At 43.9% G+C, this 27,479-nt stretch overlaps 1 protein-coding gene across 1 annotated transcript in view; it reads left to right on the forward strand.

The window, feature by feature from the left end:
* Nucleotides 1–1,096: 1,096 nt before the first annotated feature.
* Nucleotides 1,097–27,479, forward strand: part of nmbr (neuromedin B receptor) — a 42,085-nt gene continuing 15,702 nt past the window's right edge. Inside the window, exon 1 of the mRNA XM_055639173.1 lies at nt 1,097–3,218. Within this exon, the coding sequence (XP_055495148.1) occupies nt 2,815–3,218 (404 nt within the window). The 5' untranslated portion in view covers nt 1,097–2,814. The remainder of the gene's footprint in view (nt 3,219–27,479) is intronic.

Genomic DNA, 27,479 nt, shown 5'->3' on the forward strand with positions numbered 1-27,479 from the left:
AACCCCTGATTTTAAAGAACTAGATGATACATCAAAACTAAGAATAATCCTTGGTGAAGGAAATATGGCACATCTTGGTGCACAATACGTAACAGCATGCCATAACCTGAGAGACGGTGAATGACCAACATGCACATATGTACGCACGCACTAATCGACATTAATTAACACTAAGAAATTAATATTGAATTGCTAAACTTGCTATTGAGTTGTACTTCTTACAGCTACAAGAACGTGTAGCATTCAATAAAGAGCTATTGGCCTATTGCAAGTTTATGTACAGGGACATATCTATCCATGCACTGTATACTTGTATTTATACTTATGCATTTCAAATAAGTTTTTAAATTGAATTGAATTGAAATTGAATTGGATTGAATTGAATTGAATTGAGACAGAGAGAGAGAGAGAGAGAGAGAGAGACAGAGAGAGAGAGAGAGAGAGAGAGAGAGAGAGAGAGAGAGAGACAGACAGACAGAGAGAGAGAGAGAGAGACAGACAGAGAGAGAGACAGAGAGAGAGAGAGAGAGAGAGAGAGAGAGAGAAGAGAAGAGAGTTGTCCACCCAGTCAGTGTCCATTTGAAATTGCACCTTTGACCAGACGGTGAAGGTGCATCATCGGTTGCCATTGTTACAATTATTGTGCTGTATTTTATTTGCAGCCAACGGGGACGTTTAAAAGAATGATTTCGGAAGGAAAAATATGCGAAAGGACATATCCCGGTAGAAGTCCATTTCAGTAATTAAGCTGTGATTTCTAATTCATTGATCTAACTATTGCTGGCTGAGGTTCATTGGGGGGAAAAACGGGAACTGCAGTTCGGTCGCTCTGTCCGAGACTCTGCAGAATGAAGACATCAATATCGCGTGGAATACAGCTTTCCAATGCAGTCTTTTCCGTGTGTTCGCATTTTCTGAACCTCGTCCCAAACACCGCTCACTAACAAATGGGGCCCCGACCCCAGTAAATGAAAGGCGTTTGCAGGCAATATTAAACCGTCCTTGCCGTTCTCAATACGACTCTTTATACATTTACCGTTTGAAATTGTGAATGCATCTCCTCGAAATTTGTATGGGTTTCAAGTCGTAACTTAAACTCTAGTCGACGAATGTTAAAATTAACCCGGCACGTGGATGAAACTTTGGAGCGTGTCTTTACGGTCTCTGGAGCAGCGAGAATAGCGTAGCTTGCTTTAAAGGGCCGCTCTCATTCTACCAGGGAGCCGGCGGCGAGCGTGGACCACGATCTCCAAAACAACAGCATTGTTATTCCGGGTATGGCCGGTGAACAAGATTGGGCACTCTGTCTCTGGAAACTCCAGCACGTTACCTAAAACAGGGAATGGGTGAGTGGAGGCTTTGACGAGATAAAGCTCCTTCGGAAATAAATATATAGCATTCAAGATTCAGATGGACATATTGCTGGCTATAAAATTACATAAAGTAAACTATATAGACATGATATAGACGCGTCTGAAGCCCGGCAAGGCGAAATGATACTTGTATCCGTAATAATCCTGTCACAGAATGCTCCGGTATTGAGGATTTTTATGAGATGCCTTTCTGAAAATCGCATGGGACGCAGTTTGCATTATCATTGAACAAAGTATCTGCAACTTTCAGATTTCTGGCGAGTGATTGGAGTTTTGCTCTAACACAGTCTTTCTCTAGAGGTGGAGGCGTTCCCGCGGGCTTATTCTAATTGGATTCAGCAAGAACCTCCGTCATACTTCGCAAGAAGTCTGTGGCATGTCTTTAAATAAAGTCGACCCTTGAGAAAACGAGCACTCTGTTATGCCAGAAGCGGGCAAAACCTGTGCCTTTATCGAATTGATTGATATAAATTGACTAGAGAGAGAGAGAGAGAGAGAGAGAAAGGGGGAGTGAGCAAAATAAGAGAGAGTGGAGTTGCAGATAGACACTGTGCAAGATCTAGAAAATTAAAGGCAGGAGAAGTGTACTGTGGGGGAAAGAGCGTGAGTGTGAAAGTGAGAAAGTCGAGCGATGGCGAACCCGTAAGAGAGACGGAGAAAGAGAGTGAAAAGATGGAGAGGGAGAGAGAGCAAGAAAGAAAGAGTGAAAAAGAAGGGACCGGAGAGAAATATTAAGTATCGGAAAACTGAAAAATACTTTCTTGCTGATCTTCGCGACTTCAGCACCGCGAGCCAAGGACAGCTCCCTTCCCTTTGACTGAAACCACCCAGTGTCGAAAATGTGACAACGGACAATTCAGCACCACAAGTACAGGACAGCTTCCCGACCTGAGAACAGCGTGTGCAAGATCTTCCATTTATTGCAGATCTTCCATTCATTTCTCCTAAGTACCCTCTATATCTCTCGTTCCCCTTTCCCCTGACTCTCAGTCCGAAGAAGGGTCTCGACCCGAAACATCAGCTATTCATTTTCTCCAGAGATGCTGCCTGACCCGATGCGTTACTCTAGCCTTCTGTGTCTGTCTTCGGTTTAAACATCTGCGGTTCAACCCTAAACAGATTTGGAAACTGCTACATCTGATGAGGCGTTATTAACGTGTCAGTGTACACCCATTATAAATAATATTTCAAAATGTTATAATTTTATAACATTGAAATCTTCGAACTACCCACCAATTTGTGCGTTAAACTCCGCTCCTCTTGCATTTCTTTCTCTACCGGCAGGTTGCAGTGCTCAGAGTGGGAGATCTAGACCAAGTGTGCGGATATCACGAATCTCCACCGCACTGACCGAGTACGGAGCGAGTTAGCTAGGTATTTCAAGACATTGTGGAGAGAACAAATTTTATTTCCCTCGGAAGGTTGAGGAGACCTTCTCACCATGGCGAGCGGACTAGACCCCAACAACAGTCTCCTCACCCCGGACATGTCCATTCAGAACAACTTTACCGAGGAGACTGTCTATCTTGACGCTGTATTTCTCGCGATTAGGTGCTTCGTCCCACCCATTTACCTGTTGATCATCACCGTGGGCTTGCTGGGGAACATCGCTTTGGTTAAGGTATTTGTGTCCAACAGCGCCATGCGAAGTGCACCCAACATTTTCATTTCCAGCTTGGCGGCCGGCGACCTGCTTCTCTTGGTGACCTGCGTTCCAGTGGACGCTGCGAGGTACTTTTTCGAGGAATGGGTCTTCGGCACAGTCGCTTGTAAACTCATCCCCCTTATCCAGCTCACATCGGTGGGAGTGTCCGTGTTCACACTAACCGCCCTCAGCGCCGACAGGTAGGTGGAAAGTTGTAAGTGCGGGGCAGCTATGTTGTGATTTATATAAATGACAGTCTGTCCGTCCGTCTATCATGATGCAGCTCTAAGGGACTTTTGCTGATATAAATATATATATGGAGTACTGAGTGCGGTTCTGCGCGACCATTACAGAAACGTTGTGTGGGGGGTTTTCAGAGGATACAGTGGGGCTTTACCAAAATGCTGTGTGGATTAGAGGGTTTCAACTACAGGCAAATGTTAGATAGACTTGGATTGTTTTCACTGGGAAGTCGGAGGTTGAGGGTAGACATGATTAAAAAAAAATCAATGGAATTACGAGAGACATAGATAGGGTAGACGGTCAGAACCCTTTTCATCGAAGTGGAAATGTCCAAAATTAAAGGGCGAGGGCTATAATGTGCGAGGGGCATGCGCAATGGAGATGAGCGGGGCAAGTATTTTTACACAGAGAGCAGTCAGGGCCTAGAAAGCATTGCCAAGGGTGGTGGTGGTGGAGGCAGATACAATGGTGGTGTTCAAGAGGCTATTAGTTTAGCACGTGGACGTACAGGGAATAAAGGGATATGGATCATTTAGAGAGATTACTCATGTTCTTACCTTACCTACCTACCTACCTACCTACCTACCTACCTACCTACCTACCTACCTACCTACCTACCTACCTACCTACCTACCTACCTACCTACCTACCTACCTACCTACCTACCTACCTACCTACCTACCTACCTACCTACCTACCTACCTACCTACCTACCTACCTACCTACCTACCTACCTGCCTACCTACCTACCTACCTACCTACCTACCTACCTACCTACCTGCCTGCCTGCCTGCCTGCCTGCCTGACTGCCTACCTCAGCCCGTGCTTCTCCTCTCTCTCCATCCCCTCCCCTTCCCAGTTCTCCCACCAGTCTTCGACAATAGACAATAGGTGCAGGAGTAGGCCATTCGGCCCTTCGAGCCAGAACTGCTAGTCAATGTAATCATGGCTGATCATCCCCAATCAGTATCTCGTTCCTGCCTTCTCGCCATATCCCCTGACTCTGCTATCTTTAAGAGCCCTATCTAGCTCTCTCTTGAAAGTATCCAGAGAACCGGCCTCCACCACCCTCTGAGGCAGAGAATTCCACAGACTCACAACTCTCTGTGTGAAAAAGTGTTTCCTCATCTCTGTTCTAAATGACTTACCCCTTATTCTTAAACTGTGGCCCCTGGTTCTGGACTCCTCCAACATTAGAAACATGTTTCCTGCCTCTATCGTGTCCAATCCCTTAATAATCTTATATGTTTCAATGATACCCTCTCATCCTTCTAAACTTCAGAGTATACAAGCCCAGCCACTTCATTCTTTCAGCATATGACAGTCCCGCCAACCCGGGAATTAACCATGTAATCCTACGTTGCACTGCCTTAATATCAAGAAAGTCCTTCCTCAAATTAGGGGGCCAAAAGCTGCACACAATACTCCAGGTGTGGTCTCTTATTTGCCTATTGTCCTATTTGCTCCTATACTCAACTCCTCTTGTTATAACGGGCAACATGCCATTCGCTTTCTTCACTGCCTGCTGTACCTGCATTCTTACTTTCATTGACTGATGAACATGGACCCCCAGATCCCGTTGTACTTCCCCTTTTCCCAACTTGACACAATTTAGATAGTAACCTGCCTTCCTGTTTTTGCTACCAAAGTGGATAACCTCACATTTATCCACATTAAACTGCATCTACCATGCATCTTCCCTCTCACCCAACCTGTCCAAGTCACCCTGCATTCTCATAGCATCCTCCTCACAGTTCACACTGCCACCCAGCTTTGAGTACCTGCAAATTTGCCGCCTTACTGTCTCCGACTACATTCTACCTCTGTCCCGCCCACTCCCTAACATCAGTCTGAAGAAAGGTCTCATAGAAACATAGAAACATAGAAATTAGGTGCAGGAGTAGGCCATTCGGCCCTTCGAGCCTGCACCGCCATTCAATATGATCATGGCTGATCATCCAACTCAGTATCCCGTACCTGCCTTCTCTCCATACCCCCTGATCCCCTTAGCCACAAGGACCACATCTAACTCCCTCTTAAATATAGCCAATGAACTGGCCTCAACTACCCTCTGTGGCAGAGAGTTCCAGAGATTCACCACTCTCTGTGTGAAAAAAGTTCTTCTCATCTCGGTTTTAAAGGATTTCCCCCTTATCCTTAAGCTGTGACACCTGGTCCTGGACTTCCCCAACATCGGGAACAATCTTCCTGCATCTAGTCTGTCCAACCCCTTAAGAATTTTGTAAGTTTCTATAAGATCCCCTCTCAATCTCCTAAATTCTAGAGAGTATAAACCAAGTCTATCCAGTCTTTCTTCATAAGACAGTCCTGACATCCCAGGAATCAGTCTGGTGAACTGTCTCTGCACTCCCTCTATGGCAATAATGTCCTTCCTCAGATTTGGAGACCAAAACTGTACGCAATACTCCAGGTGTGGTCTCACCAAGACCCTGTACAAATGCAGTAGAACCTCTCTGCTCCTATACTCAAATCCTTTTGCAATGAAAGCTAACATACCATTCGCTTTCTTTACTGCCTGCTGCACCTGCATGCCTACCTTCAATGACTGGTGTACCATGACACCCCGGTCTCGCTGCATCTCCCCCTTTCCCAATCGGCCACCATTTAGATAATAGTCTGCTTTCTTGTTTTTGCCACCAAAATGGATAACCTCACATGTATCCACATTATACTGCATCTGCCAAACATTTGCCCACTCACCCAGCCTATCCAAGTCACCCTGCAGTCTCCTCACAGCTAACACTGCCCCCCAGCTTCGTGTCATCCGCAAACTTGGAGATATTGCCTTCAATTCCCTCAACCAGATCATTAATTATTATGGTAAATAGCTGGGGTTCCAGTACTGAGCCTTGGGGCACCCCACTAGTCACTGCCTGCCATTGTGAAAAGGACCCGTTTACTCCTACTCTTTGCTTCCTGTTTGCCAGCCAGTTCTCTATCCACATCAATACTGAACCCCCAATGCCTTGTGCTTTAAGTTTGTATACTAATCTCTTATGTGGGACCTTGTCGAAAGCCTTCTGGAAGTCCAGATACACCACATCCACTGGTTCACCCCTATCCACGCTACTAGTTACATCCTCGAAAAAGTCTATAAGATTCGTCAGACATGATTTACCTTTCGTAAATCCATGCTGACTTTGTCCAATGATTTCACCACTTTCCAAATGTGCTGCTATCCCATCTTTAATAACTGACTCTAGCAGTTTCCCCACTACCGATGTTAGACTAACTGGTCTGTAATTCCCCATTTTCTCTCTCCCTCCCTTCTTAAAAAGTGGGGTTACATTTGCTACCCGCCAATCTTCAGGAACTACTCCAGAATCTAAAGAGTTTTGAAAGATTATTACTAATGCATCCACTATTTCTGGAGCTACTTCCTTAAGTACTCTGGGATGCAGCCTATCTGGCCCTGGGGATTTATCGGCCTTTAATCCATTCAATTTACCCCACCACCACTTCCCGGCTAACCTGCATTTCACTCAATTCCTCCAACTCCTTTGACCCGCGGTCCCCTGCTATTTCCGGCAGATTATTTATGTCTTCCTTAGTGAAGACGGAACCAAAGTAGTTATTCAATTGGTCCGCCATATCCTTGTTCCCCATGATCAACTCACCTGTTTCTGACTGCAAGGGATCTACATTTGTTTTAACTAATCTCTTTCTTTTCACATATCTATAAAAACTTTTGCAGTCAGTTTTTACGTTCCCTGCCATTTTTTCTTTCATAATCTATTTTTCCTTTCCTAATTAAGCCCTTTGTCCTCCTCTGCTGGTCTTTGAATTTCTCCCAGTCCTCCGGTATGCTGCTTTTTCTGGCTAATTTGTACACATCATCCTTCGCTTTGATACTCTCCCTGATTTCCCTTGTTATCCATGGATGTACTACCTTCCCTGATTTATTCTTTTGCCAAACTGGGATGAACAATTTTTGTAGTTCATCCATGCAGTCTTTAAATGTCTTCCATTGCATATCCACCGTCAACCCTTTTAGAATTAATTGCCAGTCAATCTTGGCCAATTCACGTCTCATACCCTCAAAGTTACCTTTCTTTAAGTTCAGAACCATTGTTTCTGAATTAACAATGTCACTCTCCATCCTAATGAAGAACTCAACCATATTATGGTCACTCTTGCCCAAGGGGGCACGTCTCGACCCGAAACGTCACCCATTCCTTGTCTCCAGAGATGCTGCCTGTCCCGCTGAGTAACGCCAACATTTTGTGTCTACCTTCGATTTAGAACCAGCATCTGCAGTTATTTCCTATCTGCCTACCTACCAACTACCGACCTACATCCTCCCCCCCCCCCCCCCCCCCCTCTCTCTCTCTCTATCTAACCTGACCCCTCATTTATTTACCAATGTAATCTCTGGGAATCTATCAATTATCCATCGACTGAACCAGGAAACGCTAACTTTATCTACTCATCCATCTGTATGGCCGTCCGCTCCATTTATCAATCAACGTCTTCCCGTCTGGCCCATTCACCCGTCTAGACATTCAAATAAAAGTTATAATTTGTTCAGGATTATGAGAATTAAACTGCATGTATTAAAACATCAGAAAATTGTTACACCCGCGGGCTCATAATTAAAATTAAAGGAAAGGTATAAGCAAGAGATTGTCAGACAGATACCGTCCTTTTGAAGGATGGAGCAATGTCAACATTTTTGCTGGAGTGCAAGGAGTGCATTTAGAGCGATGGTCTCACTATTACAGCAAGAACCTCGTTGATGACAGAGAGGGGTTCTGAAGTTCCCCGTTGTGGTGTGGTCCCTTGGGAGAGAAGGCTCTCAAACAATTTGTATGATATGATTAGTGCAACACTGGCAAACATGAAAGGGCAGTACTTCAACATTTCGCGTTACAGTAATTGGTAGTATTTAACCTTTTCCATTACACGTGTCTGTCATAGCGATAACGAGTCAGGACTCTCTGATGATGAACATCTGTGGTCAAAATTAAAGCAGATAATCATTGATGTGGAATACTCAACTGGTTTGATTTTTATCCTTAGGAAATGACATTTCCATAATGTAATCACTCCAAGCTGGTGAACAAAGTGGCATTTGGAAATATGGATTCATGATTGATTGTAATAAGCGAACAGACCTCACTTCAGCATTACATTGTTGAAGGTAAATTACTGAAACATGAAGACAATGCGTCACGGGATAGCTGATCCCTTATGCAATCAACCTTGAAGATCGTCATTGTTGCTTAAACACAATCATTTGAATCATGTACAAAAAATCAAAGAAAAATCGGGAATCGACAATCAGATTATGATCGAAAGATAATCTTAAACATACCATATTTAAATACTTAATTAGTCTACATTAGTTTAAAAAACGAGAGGCTGGCTGGTATTTACCACGCGTTCAGATGATGATAGTGATAAAGAAACTCTTAATTTATTTTATACGGTACTGCAGATGCTGGAATTATGAGCAAAACAGAAAGTGCTGGGAGAACTCAGCGGGCCAGGCAGCATCTGTGGAAGGAATAGACGTGTCCTTCTTCGGATGTCCATTCCCTCCTCGGATGTTGCCTGACCCGCTGAGTTCGTCCAGCAATTTGTGTTTTATCGCCAATGTTCCTGCTGCGTTCGGTTTGTGGTGGTGCTGTCACTGTGGGAACTTTGCACTGGCCAAAGGAGTCTGAAGTGAGGGCCTGAGTGAAATGTTTTTTGCACTGCTTACTGTGTCGACGGAAACCTAGTATGTTGTGTTTTAATGTGCATCGATGCTTAGCTAAATTTGGTTTCATGTTTATAAATAAACAATTATAGATACAAAAAGCTGGAGTAACTCAGCGGGACAGTCAACATTTCTGGAGAGATGGAATGGGTGACGTTTCGGGTCGAAGAAGGGACTCGACCAGAGATGCTGCCCTGTCCCACTTAGGAAACCTGAATTGAAACCTCTGGAGACTTTGCGCACCCTCCCAAGGTTTCCGTGCGGTTCCCGGAGGTTGTAAGGTGGTTGCCTGAGGTTGCAGGTAGTGGAAGTAGGTAGAGAGACTGACAAAAATCTCCGGGAACCGCACGGAAACCTTGGGTGGGGCGCAAAGTCTCCAGAAGTTTCCATTCAGGTTTCCTAAGTGGGACAGGGGTTACTCCAGCTTATCGCGTCTAACTTCGGTTAAACCAGCATCTTCAGTTCCTTCTAACACATTATAAATAAACAATGATGGCTGTCGTTGGTTTCATTTAAAATCATGACTCATTAGAAAAAGAGTCAATACAACGGAGTCCCATGTGAGTGTCGCGGGTCCATCACAGATGAAGAATAATGTACCTGAGTATGTGTGTGCATGGGGAATTGTTGCAGCATGCAGAGACGTTTGGGGAGGTGAGTGCGATAGATACAGGGCATCGAGGATAGAAAGACTCTGAGGGAAAAGTGGGGAAGAGGCATAATCTCTAACCAGAGACATACAGGTCAGTGGTCACAGAGACAGATGCTGGAATCGTGAACAAATTACAAAGTGCCGGATGAGCTTAGCAGGCCAGGCGGCATCTGTGGCGGGAAATGGACAGGCGACGTTTTGGGTCGGCATTCTCCTTCCGAAGCCAGTCTGTTGCCGATACGAAATGCCGCCTGACCATCCCTTCCACGGGTGTAGCCTGACCCGCCAAATGTTTCCAGTATATATTCCCGAACCAGGCGCTCCAGCCTTCTGCCCTCATAACCTACTACGAGACCCAAGGTGGGTTAGTCAACCTGCATGAAGTTCTCTCTTGCATGAAGTGCCAGTGTGCCTCTCCTCAGCCAACTGCTAGTTTACGTAATAGGCAGCCGATCATTTAGTTGTGAATTTCAAACAACTATCTGATAGCATGTCCTGACGATGGCGCAAAAAGGCAGAGATCATTTCCTTGCTCTGGGTTATCAGCATTGCTCAAAGATAAGATTATTTCACGTGTTCATTAGTTCTACAGAACAGGCGCGATTCTGCTACACAGGAACGCAAGAACGTCTCCGGGCCATAAGCCCGTGTTAGATTCCCAGAGCTGTGGGGCTATAGGGTGATTTCACGAAATGACCATTACTAAGGCATTATTGATGTTTTGATGAAATGCAGCGAGCAAACGCGAAAATTCCCGATATTTTGGATCTTTATATCTGCACTGCAAACAACTTCCGCTGTTATTTTCCCTTCAGCGCTCTCTTGTCTTTACCTTCGTTTTTCTTTATTTTCTGGGCTCTAAAGCAGGATAACTGTGCCTCACGGTCACCCAGACTGGCACAGTTATTTACAGCTCAAAAACGGGCCGTTTTCGGTTTTTAACAGGTTTGAAAGTACGCGTTTCTAGCATCAATAACATGTATTGGAAGTGACGTTTGTACCCCAGTTACATTTTGCGGTCACGTGGGTGAGGATCTATGATCCAGTGACCTTTCGTGAAATCACCCTATACAACATAGAAGCAGACATTTTGGTCCAACTCGTCCATGGTAACCAAAATGTCTTTCTAAGTTATTCCCATTTGTCTGCGTTGGCCTATATCACTTTAAACATTATCTCTCCATGAACACGTCCAGAGGTATTTTGATTTAAATCTTATTATTTGAATTTCACAGCAATTTGCATACATACAATGATAACAGACAGTGACAGTCAAGGCATAATTGTGCAACAGTATGTAAGCGACCCTCAAAGCCCTTACCCACCTTCAACCCACCCAAATCAGGTCGGAACCAAACGGGGACAAACAACACTCACATACATACACATCCACACAAATATGGTAAGATAAACAAAACAAAAAGTACTAAAAAAAAGGGGGGTCACTAATAACAGTAAATAAGTAAGTAATTAAATAAATAAATAAGAAAGTAATTAAATAAAAAAGTGAGGGGGGTGTTAAGGGGAAATGCAGTAGAGCAGAACAATGGGGGAGAGAACTCAGTCTTATTCTGAGTCCGGGGACAAGTTGAGAGAGTTAACAAGTTCCAAGAAAAGGGTTCCATGTATCTAGGAATGTCTTGGTAGAGCCTTTGAAAGAGAACCTAAGTTTTTCAAGCTTTAAATTGTAAAGCACCTCCTTAATCCAGCGGGTGTGTGTCGGGGGACAGGTGAGCCTCCAGTTAAGCAAAATCTGTCTCCGGGATAACAAGGTTGTAAAAGCTAGGACCCGTTTCACCGCAACAGAGAGGTTGGTGTTGGGAGGGTTACCGAAAATGGCTGACAGTGGGTTTGGAGGAATAGTCTGGCTGTAGGCTCTCCTTATCAAGTCGAAAGCACTCGTCCAAAAGGCTGCTAGCTTAGGGCAGGACCAAAACATATGGCTACGGTTGGCAGGAGATTGATTACATCTGTTGCAGGTGTCCCTAACAGCGGGGTAAATTCTAGATAATCTTGCATTTGTGTAGTGGACTTTGTGAAGGACTTTGCATTGGATTAGGCCATGACGGGCACATATGGAGGAAGAATGGATCAAATCCAAGGCAGAGTCCCATTGCTGGTCTGTTAGTTTCGTATTCAGCTCACCCTCCCACGCAGCTTTTAATGAGGTATGAGGTTTCAATATAACCGACCCTAACAAGTTATACAAAACAGAGATGCATTTCTTCCGGTTGGGACCTAGAGCTAAGATGGTATCGGTCAGGGTTTCAGGGGGGCGATTTGGGAAATGGGGGAATGTCTTCTTCACAAAATCCCTAATCAGGAAAAAACGAAAAAGGTGGGAGTTTGGGAGGCTATAGTTGGACGAGAGCTCCGCAAAACACGAAAAGATGCCATCCTTGTATAGGTTTTTGATACTACTGATACCGTTGCTATGCCAGGTTTTGAATGCGTGATCTGTACTTGAAGGTTTAAAGATGGAGTTTTTAAGCAGTGGGGTCAAGATCGAAGGGCCTTGTAAACCAAAGTTTTTCCTGAGTTGACTCCATATCTTGAGCGAGAGGGACGCAATTGGGCCTGCACCCACAGATGTTATAGGAAGGGGGAGTTGGGAGCATAGAACAGGCCGCAATGGGAGATGTGAACTCGCCTTTTCCATGTGTACCCAGGTTGGTAGGTGGTCGCAATCATTATTCATCCAATACAGGAGTTTTTGCAAGTTAGCTGCCCAATAGTATCTCCTAAAGTCAGGAAGTGCCAAACCGCTGTCACTCTTAGGAGACTGCAGTATCGCCTTTCGGATTCTAGCCAGCTTTCTACCCCATAAAAATTTAGATATTGTCCTTTCTAATTTATCAAAAAAAGATTTAGTGATAAGTATAGGGACATGCTGGAAAAGATACAGGAATTTGGGTACTCTAGCGTGTTTTTGGCCGCATTCCCACTCTGGGAGAAAGGTTCTGACTGTCTACACTATCTATGCTTCTCATAATTTATATACCATATTCTATCAGAGCAGCCCTCAACCTTCGATACTTCAGAGATGAAACAATTCAGGTTTGTCCAACCTCTCGTTCTAACTCATGCCCTCCATGAGGAATCCCATCGCAGCTGGGGTCAACTCAAATGCAATCTTCTACACAGAGATGCTGCCTTTCCCGCTGAGTTACTCCAGCATTTTGTGTCTATCAAATGCAACCATGTGCTTGTACCCTTAGGGGATCAATGGTCAGCTTCACGTGATAGGAAATTATTACTGGTTTCCCTCCCACCTGTTTTCCCTCCCAATTGAGTTTCATTTCAATTCTCTTAATTTGGGAGGAAATCCACATTAGGTCGAAAATGACTCCTTACTCTCCTCAACTGTGAATGTGAACATTGACACTAGCAAGGACGTCTTCTAGCAATAGCAAACAGTCGACATGGCTAAGCTGAATCAAGCTGTCATGAACCCAGTTCCAGTAATCAAATCAGTTTTACACACACACACTGGAATATGGTTGCTATTGGGAACACCGCTGCTTAATGCTCAGTGTAGGTTGCTGTGAGCCACAGCAGTCTCCCTAGAACATCTAACACTGTTTGGATGTAAATGTTTGATATAATGGAGAAGCTCAGTTAATTTTATTGACCAGATAGGTCTCTTTTAGATTAGTTTAGAGATTCAGCGCAGAAACAGACTCTTTGGCCTACCGGTTCCACGCCCAGATCTCCGTGCCATAACACTATCCTACACATATAAGGGACTATTTACAATTTCACCAAGCCAATTAGCCTACCAACCTGTACATCTTTGGAATGTGGGAGGAAACCAGAGCACCTGGAGAAAACCCACGCAGGTCACAGGGAGAACATACAAACTCCGTACAGACAGCACAAGTAGTCAGGATACCGTAAGGTAGCAACTCTACTGCTGTGCCACCATACCGCCCACCATCCCCTCTTTTGGCCTGATGAACTGTAACCTTAATCTGATTGCAGGTTGGGCAATATATTTCCTGTGATCAATGTAAAAAAGTGTAAAAAAACCCTCAACATTTTCATGTGGTGTTTTTTTGCTTCATTTGTGCGGAAGGTAGACATCGCACGAGGAATAAATGGTGAAAGGATGGGAGAGGCTTGGCCTGAGTGGAGTCTAAAGCAGCATGGACATGATGGACCTGCCTTAATACTGTAACTTGTATGTTATCTTAATGCAGCCGTTGGCTTCTTGTATAGAGGGCAGAACATCAAGCTGGCAAATGAGAGGTTTCACTTGTATTCCCAATGATTTGTTAATCAGTTCATGCAGTGGTGTGTGAATGGATCTCTGGCAGATACAATCACTAATCTATCTGCATTTTTATTGTGCTGTTTTTGGTTTACTTATACCAGCATTGGTTAGGGCATGTTTGCGTTGTAGCTGCAGTGTGTGCCTGCCTTTCTCTGTTGATTTGTTAATCCCTTCCCTACGGATATCCACCTTCAGTGTCCACGATCAATGAAACTCACACATTCTTCTGAAGAAGGGTTTCGGCCCGAAACGTCACCTATTTCCTTCGCTCCATAGATGCTGCTGCACCCGCTGAGTTTCTCCAGCATTTTTGTGTACCTTCCATTCTTTCTTCAACTGGGATTAGGTGGTTGAAGAGTTGCTGGGTTCTGCTGTGACTGTGATTAGAATAATAGTCAGAGAGTCATGGTCCAAGAGAAGGTAGTTGAGGTTGGGACTATCCCATCGTTTGAGAAACAGTTAGACATGTACATGCATAGGAGAGGTTTGGAGGGATATGGACCAAGCTCAGACAAGTGGGAATAGTGTTGCTCGGACATTGTTGGTCGGTGTGGGAAAGTTGGACCGAGGGGCCTGTTTCCACACGGTATCACTCAATGATACAGGCGTAACACAAAACACTGCCTCGCCGAAGCGGGCTGAGAGCGGCTTCAGCGAGGCGGTGCTGGAGCGGTTTCCTCGGGAGCCCGGCAGCGGGCGGGCTGGAGAAATGCGAAGCATCAGCGGGGCGGGTGAAGAATTCTGCTCCGGCCACAGTGTTGAACTTTACTTGTAGTTTGTCGTGGGGGTAATTGTCTTTTTGTTACATTTTTGCTGCTATTTAAAAAAAGACTATCATTAGTTGGAAATATTGGGAGTTAAGATCGGATATCTCCATGCGGATGCGAGGACAACGCACCTTGGTGCAATGAGCACTCAAGGTTCAGTTGGGACATGGGGTATCTCAGGTCCGGGGACTCAGGTTTGAAAGATGGTTAAGTGATATGTGTCCCACTTGTTTGTTGTGTGTATACGTGTGTATGTATCTTTTTTATTTTTTTATTTATTTATTTTTAAAAATCACTCCTTCTCCCCCTCCCCCCCCCCACATCCCCACTCTCGGCCGCTGGTTTCGATGCGCTCTTCCGTTTCGACTTGCAGTACTACAGCGCTCTGCCCACTCGCTTGGATATAGCTAAGTATGGCCAACACAAACGACACTCTTAGATTTGTCTCGTGGAACGTGAGGGGGGTGGGAAGTCCTACCAAGACTGACAGGATCTTGGCCCACTTGCAACAGCTCAAAGGCAATATATTTTTTATTCAAGAGACCCACCTTCGTAATAGAGAGGTAACACGGCTTAAGAGAGGCTGGATTAGCCCTTATTTCACTCGAAATTTAATGATAGGGCTAGGAGTACCACTATCTTGATTCGTAAGAATGTTATTTTCGAACCACAGAAAACTGTGGAGGATCCTGCTGGCCGCTTTGTCATGGTGTCCGGCAAACTGCAAGACACACCTGTCATATTGGCCAGCATTTACGGTCCCAACTGGGATGACAGCTCATTTGTAACCAAATTTTTTACATCTCTCCCAAATATTGAAAATCACCACGTCATTGTGGGTGGAGATTTTAATCTGGTCCAAGACCCTATACTGGACAGGTCTTCAAACAAAGCCTCTACTTTAACTAAATCAGGTAAGACTCTGCATGCTTTCGCCAAACAACTTGGGCTCACAGACCCATGGAGATTTACATTCCCCACGACTAAATTATTTTCATTTTTTTCCCACGTGCACCGTACCTATACCCGTATAGACTTCTTCCTCTTAGATAACAGACTGCTCTCCAAAATCAAATTCAGCGAGTATCATAGTATCGTGATATCAGATCACGCTGCAACCTCCCTCGATCTCCACTTTCGTAAACGAACTAACCCCTTTAAACAGTGGAGGTTCAACTCCTCATTATTAGCAGAGGCTCACTACATGCAATTCCTGCACTCCCAAATCACCTTATATTTTGAGCTGAATGACTCGCCGGACATAGCAAGAGGTATACTCTGGGAAGCTTCAAAAGCCTACATTGGGGCCAACTTATCTTGTTGTCTCCAACCTGAAAAGGTAATTGTCTTTTTGTTACGGCAGACCTGCTACAAAAAATAAAGGACATTGATGGAAATATCTGACCCAGAGTTAAGATCGGATATCTCCATGCGGATGCGAACAACGCATCTTGGTGCAATGGCTACACTCAATAAAGTTCAGTTGGGACATGGGGTATCTCAGGGTCGGGGACTCAGGTTTGAAAGATGGTTAAGTGTGATGTGGCCCAACTGTTTTGTGCTGATGTTCACGTGATGTATTGCCTTTTTTAAAGATAACTGATCATTGTCTGTAAAACTATTGAATTTATCAGAGACCCTATACCTTGTGTAGAGAACCCACATCCCCACTAGGGTTTCGATGCGCTCTTCCGTTTCTAATTGCAGTACGACAGCGCTTAGATATAGCTAAGTATGGCCAACACAAACGACACTCTTAGATTTGTCTCGTGGAACGTGAGGGGGATGGGAAGTCCTACCAAGACTGACAGGATCTTGGCCCACTTGCAACAGCTCAAAGGCAATATATTTTTTATTCAAGAGACCCACCTTCGTAACAGAGAGGTAACACGGCTTAAGAGAGGCTGGATTAGCCACTTATTTCACTCGAAATTAATGATAGGGCTAGGAGTACCGCTATCTTGATTCGTAAGAACGTTATTTTCGAACCACAGAAAACCGTGGAGGATCCTGCTGGCCGCTTTGTCATGGTGTCCGGCAAACTGCAAGACACACCTGTCATATTGGCCAGCATTTACGGTCCCAACTGGGATGACAGCTCATTTGTAACACATTGCCTGCTGACACAAACCAAATTTTTTACATCCCAACTCCCAAATCATTGAAAATCACCACGTTACATCCTGGGTGGGTGAAGATTTTAATCTGGTCAAGACCCTATACTGGACAGATCTTCGAACAAAGCCTCTACTTTAACTAAATCAGGTAGATGCATGCTTTCGAGCCAAACAACTTGGGCTCACAGACCCTCTTAGAATTACATGAAGCATTTGCTAAATTCTACATTTTTTCCCACGAACTATACCCGTATAGACTTCTTTTTAGATAACAGACTGCTCTCCAAAATCCGATTATAGCATCGTAATATCAGATCACGCTGCAACCTCCCTCGATCTCCACTTTCGTAAACGAACTAACCCCTTTAAACAGTGGAGGTTCCATGCAATTCCTGCACTCCCAAATCACCTTTATATTTGAGCTGAATGACTCGCTGGACATATGAGGTATACCCAGGGAAGCAGTATATAGGGGCCAACTTATCTCTTTTGTCTCCAACCTGAAAAGAACCGAGACGTCCCAAACGGCAGATCTCTTTTGTTACAAAAAATAAAGGATTGATACAAACGAGAGACTTGACCCCAAACTTTTGTAGAGAACGCCTTAGGTTACAAACAGACTTTGACCTCACGTCGACTAATAAAGCTCAGCTACAACTGCTTAAATCTAGGCATCGCTTTTTTGAATCTGGGGATAAAGCTGGGAAGTCACATCAGACCAGAAACGAGAGGCAACTTCACGGCCTGATTAGCAGCTTAGGAGAGATTCATACTGATCCTCTTAGACTTAATGAAGCATCTGCTAAATTCTACGCTGAACTATACATTTCCGATTGTCCTCCCACTGCAGATGACACAAAGTTTCCCCCGAATTGACGATTCCCGACTGGGTCAAAGCAGTCACATAGCGATGAAGCCACGACCTGACTCTCCTCGCCCAGTCCTGAGGTCCAAGCAGCCATCACATCGCTACAAAGTGGAAAGTCACCCGGCCCTGACAGCTTCACTGTAGAATATTACAAAGCTTTCTCTGCTCTCCTCGCACCAGTCCTGAGAGATATGTACAATGAGGCGTTTTTACATCGTCGCCTACCGCCCACCTTGTCGTGGGCTACTATCTCCCTAATTCTTAAAAAGGAGAAAGATCCCCTGCTTTGTAGTAGCTATAGACCAATTTCACTCTTGAATGTGGACCTCAAAATCCTCTCTAAATCCCTTGCGCTCCGTCTTCAATGAGTGATGCCCTCTATTATCTCGTTAGACCAAACAGGGTTCATACCAGGCTGACAGTCTTTCCACAATACTAGGCGTCTCCTTAACATCATCCATTCACCGAGTAGTGAGACCCCGGAGATAGTGGTCTCCCTCGACGCCGAAAAAGCTTTCGACAGGGTCGAGTGGAGGTACCTATACGAGGCGATGGACAGGTTTGGCCTCGGTAACAGTTTTATTCTTTGGGTCAGTCTATTATACTCGTCCCCGGTGGCCTCAGTACAAACAAACGGCACACTGTCGCCCCACTTCCCCCTTCAGAGAGGTACCAGGCAGGGTTGCCCGTTATCACCACTTCTGTTTGCTGTCGCGATAGAGCCCTTGGCGGTCTGGTTACGCTCAGAGAAGGGCTTTAAAGGTATTACACGGTTCGACACAACTCATAAAGTCTCATTGTATGCGGATGGCCTGCTCCTGTACATCTCGAACCCAGTCAGCTCTCTCCCTGTGATTACGAATATTTTAGAACGGTTTGGCACGTATTCTGGTTATAAACGTAACTACCAAAAGAGTGCGCTATTACCGATTAACTCATTGGCTAAGCAGCTCCCTTGCTCTTTAACCTCATTCAAATGGGCAGAGGACGGATTTCGCTACCTCGGCGTCTTTATCACAACACCCTTATCTGATATGTTCCGCACAAACTTCCTGCCTCTGGTTGAGAAAGCTGAAAGAGATTTTGACGGCTGGTCAGTTTTACCGCTATCCCTCGTGGGCCGGATAAATCTGGTCAAGATGGTCGTCCTACCCAAATTCCTGTATCTTTTCCAGCACGTCCCTATACTTATCACTAAATCTTTTTTTGATCAATTAGAAAGGACAATATCTAAATTTTTATGGGGTAGCAAACCGGCTAGAATCCGAAAGGCGATACTGCAGTCTCCTAAGAGTGACGGCGGTTTGGCACTTCCTGACTTTAGGCGATTCTATTGGGCAGCTAACTTGCAAAAACTCCTGTATTGGATGAATAATGATTGCGACCACCTACCGACCTGGGTACACATGGAAAAGGCGAGTTCACATCTCCCGTTGCGGTCTGTTCTATGCTCCCAACTCCCCCTTCCTAAAACATCTGTGGGTGCAGGCCCAATTGCGTCCCTCTCGCTCAAGATATGGAGTCAACTCAGGAAAATTTTAGGTTTACAAGGCCCTTCCATCTTGACCCCACTGCTTAAAAAACAAATCTTTAAACCTTCAAGTGCAGACCACGCATTCAAAACCTGGCATAGCAACGGTATCAGTAGTATCAAAAACCTATACAAGGATGGCATCTTTTCGTCTTTTGCGGAGCTCTCAACCAACTATAGCCTCCCAAACTCCCACCTTTTTCGTTTTTTCCAGATTAGGGATTTTGTGAAGAAGACATTCCCCCATTTCCCAAATCGCCCCCCTGAAACCCTGACCGATACCATCTTAGCTCTAGGTCCCAACCGGAAGAAATGCATCTCTGTTTTGTATAACTTGTTAGGGTCGGTTATATTGAAACCTCATACCTCATTAAAAGCTGCGTGGGAGGGTGAGCTGAATACAAAACTAACAGACCAGCAATGGGACTCCGCCTTGGACTTGACCCATTCTTCCTCCATATGTGCCCGTCATGGCCAAATCCAATGCAAAGTCCTTCACAAAGTCCACTACACAAATGCAAGATTATCTAGAATTGACCCCGCTGTTAGGGACATATGCAACAGATGCAATCAATCTCCTGCCAACCATAGCCATATGTTTTGGTCTTGCCCTAAGCTAGCAGCCTTTTGGAGGAGTGCTTTAGACTTGATAAGCAGAGCCTACGGCCAGACTATTCCTCCAAACCCACTGTCAGCCATTTTCGGTAACCCTCCCAACACCAACCTCTCTGTTGCGGTGAAACGGGTTCTAGCTTTTACAACCTTGTTAGCCCGGAGACTGATCTTGCTTAACTGGAGGCTCACCTGTCCCCCGACACATGCCCACTGGATTAAGGAGGTGCTTTACAATTTAAAGCTTGAAAAACTTAGGTTCTCTCTCAAAGGCTCTACCAAGACATTCCTAGATACATGGAACCCTTTCTTGGAACTTGTTAACTCTCTCAACTTGTCCCCGGACTTGGAAGAGGACTGAGTGCTCTACACCATTGTTCTGCTCTACTGCAGCTGCTCTCTCCTTACCCCCCCCCCCCCCTCCCCACATTTATTTATTTAATTACTTACTTATTTACTGTTATTAGTGACCCCCCCTTTTTTTTTCCTTTTTTTAAAATTTTTTTTAGTACTTTTTGTTTTGTTTATCTTACCATATTTGTGTGGATGTGTATGTATGTGAGTGTTGTTTGTCCCCGTTTGGTTCCGACCTGATTCGGGTGGGTTGAAGGTGGGTAAGGGTAAGGGCTTTGAGGGTCGCTTACATACTGTTGCACAATTATGCCTTGACTGTCACTGTCTGTTATCGTTGTATGTATGCAAATTGCTTTGAAATTCAAATAAAAAGATTTAAATCATTATTTATTTATTAACTATGGCGATAGATGTGGCCCGCCATCCGCTCACAGACATGGGTCCTGGCTACTATACAGAACAAGGTTGCCGACCCCTGCAGTAGATAATAATAGCAACAAAACATATAGCCAAGGACAAAGTATTTTTCGTACAATTGTAAAAGTTGTTTGCTGCACTGTATAGCTGTCGGCTAATTCTGCTGCAAAGACAGAGAACTGGTGAGCAGTTATTAACTGCTGCCAACTGTCCACGATATCATGCATTAAAGCCTCTTGAAGCGAAACTTGAAGTCTCCATTTTTCCTTTAATTGCCCTCTAAGTCATTTCCCTTGACAATGGTGTGTACACACAATAAACCCTACCAAAAACAGACCTCCATATAGTGGATTTCAGTTACAGTGGGCAAAGGCTTCCGTTGCACTCACCTCCCCCACATCTGCCAGTTACCTACTGAGCTGGCACCACGTGGCGAGCCTCTGGTTGCGGGAGCGCGCAGAACGAGCAGCATGGAGGTGGCGTGAATCACGGGCCTGTCCCTGGTTAACTGTGTGTGGGGCTGGTGGCTCTGTGACTCCCGCGGCCTGTGAATTCCCACTTGTTTAAACTCCCCCCAATGCTACGATTCTTCCCTCCCGGCCTGGGTTAAACTTTACCCCCTGACGCTCGGTTATAGTGGACAATCGGCAATAATGGACTCCCCCCCCCCCCCCCCCCCCCCACGCCCCACAGTCTATTACTACGAGGGTTTACTATATTGTATACATGAGTGTAGCTGTGCATATGTATAAATGTAATTACTTGTGTACATGTATATATATGTGTGTTTTTAGCTGTGTATAAGCATGGTGTATTTGTAGATGTATGTGTGTATTGGTGTAAGTATGTGCAATTGCAGGGTGCATATATCTATGAGTTTAAAGTGTAAGACACCGCGCGTGTGTGTATGTGCGGCATACCTGTGCGTCCGACCAAGTGAGTGTTTGTGTCTATTGCTTTGGTAACTTGTCTAGCCTAAAGTCTTAGTGCTTCAGCAGAGACAGTAGAATGAGTTAGACTTCCCACCAGGTTATTATTAAATTGAGCTGAAAAGAGATGGGAGAACAAAATGCAATTAGATGAATTGGACTCTGCAACAAGATGGTGTGTGGGTGGGTAAAACTCGGCAATTGGAGTTTAATGTAGAAAGGTTTGAGCTCATGCACTTCAGTTAGTTGACTCACAAAACAGAATACAGTATAAACATCAAGAGATTGCAGACAGGTGGAGTACAGAACAATGTGGGTGTTCTTATACAGGAAACAAAAAAGTCAGTATTCAGATGAGGTAGGTAATTTTATATCGAAGTCTCGTGATGAGACTACATGAAGAACCCACCAGCCCGCATGCTCCGACAATAGGCGCAGTGGGCTCGGAGAAGCTGACAGGCGTGGCCCATGCAGTTACTGGCATTGAGGCTCCAAAAGGGAGCAGGTGGCCGGACTCGAGAAGCAGACGGGCATAGGCCGTGCAGCTACTGCCGTTGTGGCTCCGAAAGGGAGCAGGCGACTGAACGCGGAGAAGCTGATGGGCGCGGCCTGTACAGCTACATCCATTGAGGCTCCGAAAGGGAGCAGGCGGCGGCGGAACATGGAGAAGCTAACAGGGCGCGGACCATGCAGCTACCTCCGTTGCAGCTGTTGAACCAGGCTTGCAACACGGGCAGGTGCAAACTGTCCAGTGAGCTCTGCTAAGGCTCCGAAGGAGCAGCTGGCCCAAAGGAGCAGCCTGTCGATCCAGGCTGGAAGAAACTGGCAACATGATCTGCACAGTAAGCTCCAACAAGGCTCTAAAGAGGCAGAAGGCAGCTTCAAATGGTAAGTTCTCGTTTAATCTTTCTAACAAAAAGGCAAATGGTTTGTTGGTCTTTATGCATGGGTGTTTAAAAATGGAAAAGCCTTGTTACAATTGTACAGGGTACTGTTAACACCACACTTAAAGTAATGTGTACAGTTCTGGTCTCCTTATTTAAAAGAGGAGGCAGTTCGGAAGAGATTAATTAGGTTAATCCTGGGGATAAGAGAATTGCATGACCCAAAACAAATTAGATCTGCATAGATTGGAGTTTAGAACAATGAGGGTGATTTTAATGAAAATCTTATTATACAGAATGTTATGCTGTAACACAGTGTTCCTAAGAGACCTTGCATCTCACACAATCACTTTCCAAAACAATTGTGTCATTGGGGGTTAAGAAGTTAAGGAAAGGAGAGTTTCAGACATTTAATACCAACATTATTTTTCCCTGCAAGATTTTCAGAATAAAGATCTTTTCAATAGCAATAAGTTTATTTTTTATTTTTGTGACTAAAAATACTAAAGGCTGTATATTACATTGTTTAACAGAATTTCATTAAAAATGTCAATAGAAGTGACTGTCAGTTTCAAAGGCCACATTGGGTGAAATTATGTTCTGAAAAGTCACTGGTGCCTGATTACTACAGGGAGGTTAAATTTACATTTTTTTCCCACAGACTGTTTTTACCAAGACAGCTTTTTTTCTTCCTTGTCAACTTTTATAGTAACTTTTAAGTGTTTCTTTAATTCCCAATCAAAATTGCAGTATAACTAATTCAGTCCACATTATACAAATAGTGTTCTCTAATTTATCACTCATGTTATATCCAGTTGTCATTGTGGAAACACATATTATAGCAGCTATACCAAGGCAGGCATGGCAGAGCAGGTATAAACATACAATGCCAGTAACATTCAGAAGTTTAGGCAGCATCTTTGCACATGCACAATATAAAATATAAGTGGAACATTTATACAGCAAAACAAAGGAAATTATCATAGACTTCCGTAAGAACAGTGCAGCCCCCAAACCCCTATTCATCAATGGGTGGAAAGGGTCTCAGACTTCAGATTCCTGGGCACACAAATTACGGAGGATCTCTCCTGGACTACAAACACCACCACAGCAGTCAAGAAGGCCCAGCAGCGACTCCTCAGGATCCTCAGGAAAAACAACCTGGAGGAGAAGCTGCTAGTGTCCTTCTACCGCTGCTCCATCGAGAGTGTGCTGGCGTACTGTATAACCACATGGTATGCCAACTGCTCTGCAGCGGACAGGAGAGCCCTTCAAAGGGTCATCAACACCGCACAAAAAACCATTGGCTGCCCACTGCCCTCCCTGAAGGACATCTTCAGCTCTCGCTGCCTTGGCAGGGCAGCCAATTCATCCTGAAGGACCCTTCCCACCCTGGACACAAACTGTTCCACCTGCTGCCCTCTGGCAGACGGTACAGGTCTTTCAAAACTCGCACAAACAGACTCAGAGACAGCTTCTACCCCATAGGATAGAAGGATGGAGGGTTGGGTGTGTATGCGTGCTTTGTCTGTGTTTTTTATTTATTGCTTATCTTTATTATTTTACCGTGGATGTTTCGTTAGCTTTAGAAATGTTTGAATGCTGCACTGACTGGCTGACATTTTAAATTTCGTTGTACATGGCCCATGTTACAATGACAATAAAGAAACTATATACTATATATATAGCCATACGTGAACTTAACAATGCAAAATAAGAAATAACACTCACATTCAACTGAATTGTTCTTACTCACAAGCACCTTAAAAACATCCTGAATGTACTTAACCATTTGCACTACTATATAACTGTACAACACCGAATACCTCATAATGGCAAATTAGTGGCAAAAATTATTCTGTAATTTTTTTATATGTATATATTTTTACCTTTTCTTATATATTTATAATTGTTCTTGTGAATCGCACCGTTGGATTGACTTTTAAATTTTGTTGTACCATGTGCAATGACAATAAAGAGATTAATTCATTCATTCATGGCAACAGGCCCTTCAGTGCAATGTATCCATGCTGAATCCACATAATGATTGGGGCAATCCATCGAGAAAGAATGCAATAATAGCCAAATAGTTAAAGAGTATTAAAGAGGAGCGATCATTGCATGATAGAATTTTACATAACTATTGAAAGTGATTTATTTCAGTCTGAAGCCAAGATAAATTCTGAACAAAACAACCCATGAAGGTATGAGGTATGAGTTGCAGATTAGGAAACTATGTCAAAAGGTATGACAGTGAAATAACAATGGTGAGCATTTACAGAATTAATGAATAATTTGCAATATATCTTTAAGGCTCTTTAGCAATGCCGGAAAAATAGAACATAGAACATGGAACAGCACCACAAAGAATGGGCTGAACATGATACCAAGATGAACTAATATAATCTACCTGCATATAATCTATATCCATCCATTTCCTGCATATGAGGCAACCACAACTACAGCTGGGAATTGTCCAATTATGGTTAACAAGTGAAATGAAATGATGCATAATATTGCCAGGGAAAGTAGCAAATCTTTCTGAATTCAGCAAAGGTGTAGAAACATAGATACATAGAAAATAAGTGCAGGAGTAGGCCATTCAGCCTTTCGAGGCAGCACCGCCATTCATAGAAACATAGAAGATAGAAACATAGAAAAATGGATGCAGGAGTAGGCCATTCGGCCCTTCGAACCAGCACCACCAATATGATCATGGCTGATCATCTAAAATCAGTACCCCGTTCCTGCTTTTTCCCCATATCCCTTGATTTCTTTAGCCCTAAGAGCTAAATCTAACTCTCTCTTGAAATTCTTCATCCAGTGAATTGACCTCCACTGCCTTCTATGGCACAGATCATGGATGATGGCGAGGTCAGGAGTTTGTTGCCATTTTCCAAAATTCCATCGATTTCAGGACAGTTCCCATAGATTGAAAGTGACTTTTGCAACTCCCACATATTGAGGAAGGTGAAAGACAGAGAACAGAATATTTGGCTTGATATCAGTGGAAGAGAAATGGTTAGAATGTAGAAAGTAGTAAAGTGGCTTTCGGAGGATGATTGTAGAATTGGACAAAGTTGACAGATTTACAAAAGGGAAATAGATGTGACAAATTGGAAAGTGCTTATTTTAGTATGGGTAAGAGCAAACTACTTGGCATGGCTTATTATGATTTGAGAAAGGTACTTGAATGGTGCAAGGTCAGAACATTAACGGGGAGATATCAAGAGCATGTCTTAAGGAAACTGAAATTATCATGGGTTACAAATCTACAAATTGATTGGATGAATCAAACCGACAAGCATGTCGCAGAAAAATAATTTATGAAATGCATCAGGGATTGCTTTTTAGAGCGGTACTTTGTAGAGCCTTCCCGCAACGGCCTTTCATAAATTTAATCTTATGTAATGAGGGACGATTAATAAGGAATCTTCCAGTTGATGACCCTCATGAGAACGTGATCTCAATATAAAAAAATGTCATATGCAGTATGAGAATGAACACCATAAGTCCATAAGCAGTGTCTTTATTTTAAATACGGGCAATTATAATGGTATGAGGGAAGAGTTGTCACAGGTGGACTGAGCAAACAAGCTAAGACAGATGTCAGAAGACAGAAAGCAGAGACAAGAAACTGCAGACTCTTTGAGGATGGGGCAGGGAGAGTTGATAGTGGAGAACCCGTAGATGTAGTTTATTTAGATTTTCAAAAGGCATTTGATAATGTGCCACATAGGAGCCTGGTGCACAAATTAAAATCCCAGGGTATTCGAGGAAGTGTGTTAGAGTGGATTAAAAACTGACTGTCATGTAGAAAATTGTAAGTTGAAATAAATAGATCATAGAGTCATAGAGTCATACATCATGGAGACAGGCCCTTTAGCCCAACTCTTCCATGCCAACCAAGATCTAAACCAGTCCCATTTGACTGTGTTTGGTCCATATCCTTCTTAACCTTTCATATCATGTTCCTGTCCAAATGTCTTAGTCCTTTTTAGATTGGAAATAAGTAACTACTGGAGCACTAGAGAGATCAACCATTTGCCTGCAATTGTTCACTATTTCATTGTACCTGCAAATACGTTTTTCAAATTTTGTTGATGATGTAAAAACAGATGGAAGGTAATGTTGTGATAAGGATACTGTGGTTTTACAATGGGATATATAGGTAGATTGGGAGAGTGAGCAAAAAGTTGGCCAATATGGTGCCATGTGGGAAATATGAAGCCACATATTGTGGTTGGAGAAATAAAAAGGCAGATTATTTTCTAAATGGGGAGAAACTGCATGTGAGTGAAGTCTACAGAGAGATCAAGGAGCTCTAATGCATGCATTACAAAAGGTTAGCAGGCAGATTTAACAAGTAATTAAGAAGACAAACAATATTTTGGCCTTCACTGCACAAAGGTTAGTGTCTATGTCCTTGTGTTCTTGAGAGCTAAACCAGATCCCAAGTTATTGTGGAAACCTACAAGAAAGAAATAAACCTGCAGATAGCTCTTGTAATGGCTTTCTTTTTGTACTTGAATAAAGAAGATAGGTACAAAAAGCTGGAATAATTCAATGGAACAGGCAGCATCTCTGGAGAGAATGAATGGGTGACGTTTTGGGTCAAGACCCTTCTTCAGATTGAAAATCACGAGAAAAGGAAACAAGAGATATAGACAATGATGTAGAGAGATAAAGAATGATGAATGAAAGATATGCAAAAATGTAATGATGATAAAGGAGCCATGCCATTGTTAGGTGTTTGTTGGGTAAAAATGAGAAGCTGGTGTGACTTGGGTGGTGTGACCCACCTCGACAACAGAGACACAGAGACACTTACGTTCATCGATTACAGCTCAGCATTCAACACCATTATACCATCTAAACTGATCACCAAACTCGGTAACCTGGGCATCGATCCCTCCCTCTGCAACTGGATACTGGACTTTTTAACCAACAGACCCCAGTCTGTTAGGTTAGACAAGCACACCTCTTCAACCCTCACCCTGAACACCGGTGTTCCACAGGGCTGTGTGCTGAGCCCCCTCCTCTACTCCCTCTTCACCTATGACTGCACACCTGTACATGGTACTAACACCAT

This window comes from Leucoraja erinacea, chromosome 8 (assembly GCF_028641065.1).
Source record: "Leucoraja erinacea ecotype New England chromosome 8, Leri_hhj_1, whole genome shotgun sequence".
Classification (NCBI taxonomy): domain Eukaryota; kingdom Metazoa; phylum Chordata; class Chondrichthyes; order Rajiformes; family Rajidae; genus Leucoraja; species Leucoraja erinaceus.